Genomic DNA, 8,381 nt, shown 5'->3' on the forward strand with positions numbered 1-8,381 from the left:
ACGTGCGTTCGTATAGCGTGTAACGTGCGTTTTGCGTGTAAAACTGACACGTTCACCCTACTGTATATATTATAAATACAGTATATATTTTTTTGTAGAATTACTTTTTTTTTACACTATCCCAACACTGTCTGCTGGGTCCCTGTGGATTTGAGCCCAAGAAGAATAAACCTGTTTACAGTTTTGGCCCTTTCCTTGTTGGGAAAAGTTGCCATAGACAAATGTATAAAGAAATTTTATATTTTGCAGTTGAAAAACTAAGCATCAGGCCAATGTGGCTCAAAATATTGGATTCAGTTTACTTTTGTAATATTGTTGTCTTTGAATTATTTAAAAAGTAACATTTCTCATTTCTCCATTGCCAGGTTTCCAATATGACTATGTGACATGTGGATCTACGCTTAAAATTTACAACTCTTATCATAATGTAAGACTGCATTCACATGATGTTAAATATGGATCAGGAAGTGGACAACAGGTAAGTTTATAAGCTCACCTCAGCATGTAGTGCTAAAACTATGATAAACGAGATCAACAAGGAAAGGTGGTGCTCTATGAACGCAAAATCAAAGCCATATGGACAGGGCCTTTTTTATCACAGATAGGGGCAGGGGCATTTCTTTAAATTTGGTAAATTTCTGCAAAACAGTACTTTTGCAAAAGGGGAAGCAAAAATTAATGTCAATTGAATTTTAGAGTAAAACTGCATGATTTTAAAGAATTTGAATATAAAGATTTGAAAAAGAGAAAAAGGCATATAAAAAGCCCAGGCTGAAATTGGGATAATATGTAGTATTTTGAGAAATTTCAGAGTTACAAAGGTTTTATTAATTAATCAGATATCATATTGTCATAAATTTCAAGACCTGTATGGTTTGTGATTTCAGATAAAAAGAAATTCACTAACTATCACTATCATACATGTGAGTAAGTTACGTATTATTTACAAAAAAAAACAACTTTTTTACAGTCAGTTACTGCAGTGGAATCATCAGATGACCATAACAGCTACTGGCAAGTGAAAGCTAAAACAGGAGCACAATGTATCAGAGGGTATGTTATTGTTGGGTGGTACATATTAGTAGTAATAATGTACATGTTCTATATAAAAATCGTATTGTTTTCTGTATAAATTTCTTCTTGTGTGGCCAAGTGATTCAAATCAGTGACTGTCACTGACTCATATTGAGTTGTCTGTATGTATAATTAAGTATTCCAAGCTGCTGAAAATAGAGTTTTACCTGACAGAAGGGGCATCAGCATCTTACTATCATATTGGAAATAAACTTATTAAGGATTAGGGAAATTTTCATTATTAAATTTAGAATGGATTCTAATTTTTTCATATTGTGTTATGTAATCATATTTATAACAGTAAATATTAATTGAAGAAAAAAGGGGGGTCCATGGTCAAGTGGTTAAGGTTGCTGACATCAAACAACTTGCCTCTCACTGAGTCTCACTGCTGTGGTTCGGATCTCGACAGGGACTTTGAATTCTTTTTCCTCATATTTTGGAAAAAAAGAAGGAAAAAGTAAAAGTAAAGTTATTAATGATATTACTACGCATAAGACTTGATTGAAAGAATGAGTTTCCTTTCCTAATTTGGTTTCAGGCAGCCTATCAAGTGTGGACAAACAATTCGATTAATGCACTTACAAACTCGAAGAAATTTACACAGTCATCATTTTCAGGTCGGCCATTATCGCATAATCTAGAAGTTAGTGCCTTTGGTGAAGCTTGGTGATGGCGATGAGGGTAGGTAACCTCTGTTGTAAACTTTTAATTTTGTAGTGGCGAAGTGGTGCTTTTTTAACATCCTTAGATATTTAACTAGACGACCTTCACTCTCTACCAAATGAATTCCTAAAAGGGACAGATTCTCTTTAGAAAAAAGGACACCAACTTAAAAGGGTCAGTGTTTCAACCCAGATGTTCTTTCTCGACATTTGGATCTATAGGGGTATGATCTAATGAGCCTAATGTCTAGGAAATTGAAATGGCTTTTGACTTGCAAATCAAGTTCTTTCAATAACATGTTTGTTTGCTTAGATTTAGAACTGTAATGTAACAGTATGTTGTTATAGGATGTGGGGCATCTGTGGTTGAGTGGTTACCACTGTGGGTTTCAATCCCGATAGGAGACTTAAGATTCTTTGATGTGAGAAAGCTATCCAGCTAGCTTACAGAATGTTGGTACTATATATGTACAAAGGAGGTTATCGTAGAACTAATCGGCAATTAAAATTGTATCAGTGACTTACCTTGTATGGCTTAACTTTCACTTGGTCAGTTATAAAGAATTTAAAAATGCTCAAAATATTCAAAATAATTGTTAAGATAATTGGTACTTTATTATTTACTGAAAGGAGGTATTATAACAATGACATGTATTCCATCACAAGATTTTAAACTTCTCACATATGGTTTGTTTTTGATAATGTGACTGGTTTAGGAATGTCTGACTTATTATATATTTTGCTTAAGCTGATGAATGTTATAATTGCATAAATCATTGTCATTCTTTAATAAAACTTTTCAGTTTGATCATTACATCATTATTATTATATTTGGAAAAAATAAAACAGGTACCCCGTTTGAGCGTCAAGGTACAATATACAGTCGTCTATACAGTGGTTTAGATTTAAAACTCTTTTGTATGGAGTTACCTTTCTTGTTTTAAATGTATAATCATTATTAATGATACAAATCTGAAATAGCTCTTTGAATTGCATCATTAATACCATATTGTTTCCTGTAAGCAACCCCTATAATTAGTGCCCCACACCCTCAAACTCCCCATTTCTACCCTAAAATAATTTTACAGAAGAAAGTAGTATGTCAAGGCATCATAATGACTTTCAAATCTAAAACAAATAAATCGTCCTTTTTAAGTAATAACATTACTGGTAAATTTCAGGCATTGTATTCATTATAACTGTTAAATTGTGTCAATAACTAAAAGATTTTGATCACAAGGATTAATGTAGTTTAAGTGGCCACCATATGTGTAAACATGTTTTATTTTATAATTTGTTATGATTAAACATATTCAATTTTAGCAGTTATTATTTAACACCTTGCTTTAGAAGAAAAAAAGCTTTCATTCACAGAGGACAGGGATTTTTTTTGGCTTATTTTATAGCCGATATTCGGTTATATTCCCAATTGAAAATAGTATATTATTTTCCCAATCCACAGGAAAAAATTCCCAATTGAAAGTTACAAAGTAAAAATATTGAATAACAAATTCAAAACTCTTCAAAAATAAGGGCTTCTTGTTATGGGGCTTAAATGTTTGAAGATGCCATTCTAGACAGTGATTCTTTGCATTCATTTAATCACTGCAAAATTTAAGTTATGCATTTTTTCCCAATTTTTAACAAAACCTTGCTGTAATTCCCAAATCCATTGGTATGGGTCATGTTCCCAAAATCCTGGAAAAAAACCCTGGAGGAGCTAATATGAAACAATATGGTATGCAGATAAGAAATTTTCTAAGTAAAATACATTTAAATGCTTGCATTGAAACAAATCTCAACCACTGTATTATGATGTAATTTTTTAAATGTAAACAATGTTAAGTTTCTTCAGTTATGTTATTAAAGTTATTTTGATCCAGTTATGTTTGAGGGTATTACCAAAAAATTTAGGTCTTATACTCTGCTTTCAGTTTTAAACTATTGTACAGCCAACTGTGTACTGTTGGTGCTTTCTTTCCCTTCCTATAGCAGGAGCTGTTTACTTGGGTATTTAACTTGAGAAATATTTTAAAATAATGCAGTTTATGCTGAAATTAAATCTACATCAAGCTTCCCCCTGCCCCCTCAAAATTACCATGTTATATTTTCCCAAATAGCAGTTCTTTTCACAAGAAGAATATTAAGCAATTAATTGCTGTTATTCTCTTTTCATAATACCTTTCTGTTCATAATACCTTTCTGCAATGCTTATGAACCGCCTCCGTGGTCGAGGGGTTAGAGTAATGACTTCTAATCCAGTTACCTCTTTGGCGTGGGTTCGATCCCGGGAGATGCTTTGGTAGTTTAGCACGGAGGAAGGTAGTCTAGTACTGGTGTAACTCTCCAGGAACGATGGTTAGGAAACTACCCGCCTATATGACCGAAAAACTGTTGGGAAAAGGCGTAAAATGAAACAAAGAAACAAACAAACAATGCTTGTGAAACATTTTTGTGTGCATTTGTCACCTTTGTGCGACAGCTCTTGTTTTTTCCTTGTTTATACACTTATTTAATGTGATGTGTATCATTTCATTACATGTGTATATATCTACATGTATCTTTTTATCTGTTACATTATATAAAGTTGGGAATGGTGGGAAATAGTCAATTACATGTAGTATTATAATACGGGTAAAGATGTACATTGTATTCTTTCAATTTGATTTTTCTTAGAGGCTATTCTTTCACAGCCAGGATAAGTTGGTATAGAACTTGTTTAAAAGTTTTGCAAGCAACTTCATATTAGATTAACAGTAACTGTAGGGGCATCCGTGGCAGAGTGGTTAAGGTCATTGACTTCAAACCACTTGCCCCTCACAACTGGGGGTTTTAATCCCAACAGGGACTTTGAATTCTTTCATGTTAGGAAGCTATCCAACATCGGTGGTTCTACTCAGGTACCCGTTTGTGCCAGGAATAATGCATGGAAGGGCACCTGAGGTCTGCCTCCACCAGTAAAGCTGGAATGTCGCCATATGACCTATACTGTGTCAGTGTGACGTAAAACCCAATAAAACAAACAAATATTAACAGTAGAAGTTTTTCACTTGAAACTTAATACATGTATATCAGCATAATGTCTATGGACCATAATTGTAGGTTTCTGTCTGCTAATTTTTACTCTTGCGTGGATTTTGAGTGAGTTATACCCCCTTTTTAGCAAGACTATTCAATAAGAATAAGTAGAGCTATCCTAGTCACCCGATGCGTCGGCGTAACCACTTATGTTGAAGTTTTTGTAACACCTAAAATATTTTCAAAGTCCCAGGGCTTGAGCTAGGTCAAAATTTTAGGAAGAAGTGACTTCTTCCTCCAGCTGATTTAGGGAGAAGTGAGGAAACTTTAGGGAGAAGTTGGGAGACCTATTAGGCTTTACTGGAGAATTATAAGCTAGGAAACTTTACAAACCAGAAAAGAAATATGAAACACCTATCAAATAAAACAATTCTACTGTAAATCTGCTTTTCATAAATATATACCAATAGCAAACACAATATTTACATATACCGTATACATGTAGAAATAGTGAGTATGTAACAATATTCAGGGCAGATAGAGCAGTGCCACTTGCCATATTGTCAATGAGTCAGACTGCTCATCGTCTATAATTTTTGGTTAATGATTTGCCTGCAAGCCAGAATGTTAGAGACATTTAATTTTGTATAATCATTGTGTTTACTTTATGGAGCTCAATGTATTAAAAAAATATAAGATACAAAACTTCACATAATTTCTACAGATTAGTGCTTCAAAAGTTTTTAACAATCGAGTTTTCAAACATAACCACACCTTTAAGATTGTTTATCTTTACTTGCCAAAACACAGCAACAATTATCAACAATTATGTATATGCAGGTGTCTTTAATCATGCAATCCGCGAAAATTGATTGAATCTGTCGCCATTTTGTGTAATTGTCAACAAACAACCGCAGTATGTTAATGTGTCGCCAATTGGTCAATGCAAACTGCCGTAGATACAATGCCCGTTCGGATTCATCAATCGCATGAATACATAATGAGAAAGATATACATAGTGAACTCTTGCCTTGGGGCGTGTATTAAACTTTGTTGACAATGATGTTGACACGCGTTCTAACTAGCGGATTAATGGTAATTGGTTGTAATTGAGAGGTAAACAAATTGTTAACAGACCTAGCTTCGTAAATAGGTATGACATATCATTAAAAAATCGGGCGACTTTAAAATCGTTTTGAAGTTTATTTTAGGCGAAGTCGCTGATCCGAAGGCTTCTTCTTTGCCCAAGTTGCCCCCTAGCTCAAGCCCTGAGTCCATTGACTATGGCTTTGAAACTTTGCACACTTGTTCCTCAGCATGACCCCAATCTGTAGACCGGAGGAGGTAACTCTATCAATCATTTTTACAGAATGATGTCCCTTTTTTTACTTAGAATTTACCTTCAAGTTTTTGTAATACCTCATAAAGTTTTTGCAATACCTCATACATTATCAAAGTCCATTGACATATTGCTTTGAAACTTTGCACACTTGTTCACAATCATGACCCCAACCTATAGACAGGAGGAGGTAACTCTATCAAGCATTTTGACTGAATATTGCCCCTGTTTTGACTTAGAATTTACATTTAAGTTTGCATACCACCTCAGATATTTTATTATTCCATTGACATCTGGTTTTGAAAAAGTTGCAATTTTGTACACTTCTTTGAGAGCATAATAGGACTTTCTCCAAGGTCTATAACTGTAACATGGATTTTTAAAGAAAAATTTGGCCCTTTTGTAACCTTTACATTATCAAGGCTCTTTTACTATCAAACACTAAGAATAGTCAAGCGTGCTGCCCTACTGACAGCTCTTGTTGGTTAAAATTACTTATTGTGAAACGACAGTCTGTAAATGAAATTTTCTGGTAACTAGCCTGAGTGACTTATAAAAAATTAGCAGTCAGTCTCCTTCTGAAAATGAAAAAAGAACAACTAATTTATCAATTCAGAGTATAGAATAAGAAGAGAAAAAAACCTGAATAGTTATTCTTGAATGACTTTCTACTTTTTTTAAGTTTTAACATTTTTGGTGTTGTATAAACCTGATCTGGCTAGTAGATATTACTAACCACTAGTCTTTGTGGTTTTCTGGTTGGAAACGTTTTGACTGCAATAATAGTTACTGTTCTGATCAGTTGAAGTAATTATTTGTTGAAATTTTGGAATTATATGAGTAAAGACATAGTAAGAAATATACAGCGGTTGGCTATGTATGTATAATGTATTCCATATTTTGTGTATTTCAGGAGATAATTGGTCAATAGTTTGTTCTGGAAAATACTGGAACAGAAAAGATAAAGTGAGGATAAAGAACGTTGTTACAGAATAGTAAGTTACTTTGTATTTACAGTAGTTTTTCTTGCTGCCAATTTTAGATAGGACAGAGACACTTTGAATTTTGATTGTATGTTAACATGGGGCACCTTGTGACTAGAATTATCCATTCTTCCGCGTAGTAAAGTTCTTTAATGAACTTGTCCAAATTCCATTTTGGAACTGTCCATTATCAAAATACAGTAGAACTTCTATGAGTCAAACTTTGATTAGTTGATTTTCTCTATGTGTCGAAGTATAATGAAAGTTCAGATATTTCCCCCCTATTTTTTATAAAAACCTATGTACCAGTCGGAAATTTTATGTGTCAAACAGCCTTTGTATAAGCTCACATTTGTGATAAAATGCGCTTCAATTGTTATCATTCAAATTGCCATAGTTGTATTTCAAAATAAACATTACAAATAAGTTTTGTTTGAAAACTTCATTGACCCTGTGCCGTGTGATAACACACGGGATAAATTTACTAGAAGCTAGTTCAGTTATCGCCCTTTCCTTTTGATATCCGTTTTGTATTTGGCTTGTAAATGTTGAATTTTGATTTTAAATAAAGACCGATTCAATAGTCTAAGTTATGATGCGACAAAGTTTTTACACAATTCCCTTTAACATAGACTAATCAGAGTTCTATTGTACATGTATTTCATTAGCTATAATATGGGTTTTATAGCCTTTAATAATACCAAATGTAGTCTTTGATAATAATTGTATTTAGTTACAAATTTATGGACGCTTAATTTCTTTCATTTTATTTTTCAGTTACCTACATGTGACAGGTGATACTTACGGTCGTCCAATCAAAAACCAGCGTGAGGTTTGCGGATACTCTTCACCAAATGAGTTAAACTACTGGCAAGCGATGGAAGGAGTTTTTGTCACACCCTCGGAGGACCCTCAAGGCACGTTCAGGGGAGATTTGAATGCTCATCAACACGCACACACAGAATTATGATCTATTTTTAGACACTCTAGGATTTTAATTTAATTTTTTTCTTCTTTTTTTAAAAAAATATTGTCTCCTATTTTTCTTTCGAACAAGTTTTCTTAGCAAGATATTGTGTGTTTACATTTTAAAAATGTTTTGTTGCAATTGCTAAGTTGAAAAGTGATTTCATTGTTGTAATAATTAAAGATTTTGTCTGTTTTATTATTATTTCATTACATCTTATTCACAATTAACATTGTTTACTCTGAGAAGAAAAAATTAAAAAAAAAAAATTAAAAAAAAGAACAATGATTCAACTTAACATTTGGATATATGTATAGAGTCATAAAATTTTGTGA

The 8,381-nt window shown here is 33.1% G+C and overlaps 1 protein-coding gene across 1 annotated transcript; it reads left to right on the top strand.

The window, feature by feature from the left end:
• Positions 1-365: 365 nt before the first annotated feature.
• Positions 366-8,090, top strand: LOC132730318 (stromal cell-derived factor 2-like; the record flags this gene model as incomplete). Its single annotated transcript, XM_060716204.1, is given in 7 exon segments — positions 366-478; positions 971-1,053; positions 1,616-1,691; positions 1,694-1,741; positions 1,743-1,758; positions 7,010-7,091; positions 7,857-8,090. Coding segments are annotated over 7 exon segments (611 nt in total), but the record flags the coding sequence as incomplete, so codon positions are not given.
• Positions 8,091-8,381: the final 291 nt, after the last annotated feature.

The sequence above is a fragment of the Ruditapes philippinarum genome, unplaced genomic scaffold, assembly GCF_026571515.1.
Source record: "Ruditapes philippinarum isolate M1 unplaced genomic scaffold, ASM2657151v2 ctg16064_1_1_1_1, whole genome shotgun sequence".
NCBI lineage: Eukaryota > Metazoa > Mollusca > Bivalvia > Venerida > Veneridae > Ruditapes > Ruditapes philippinarum.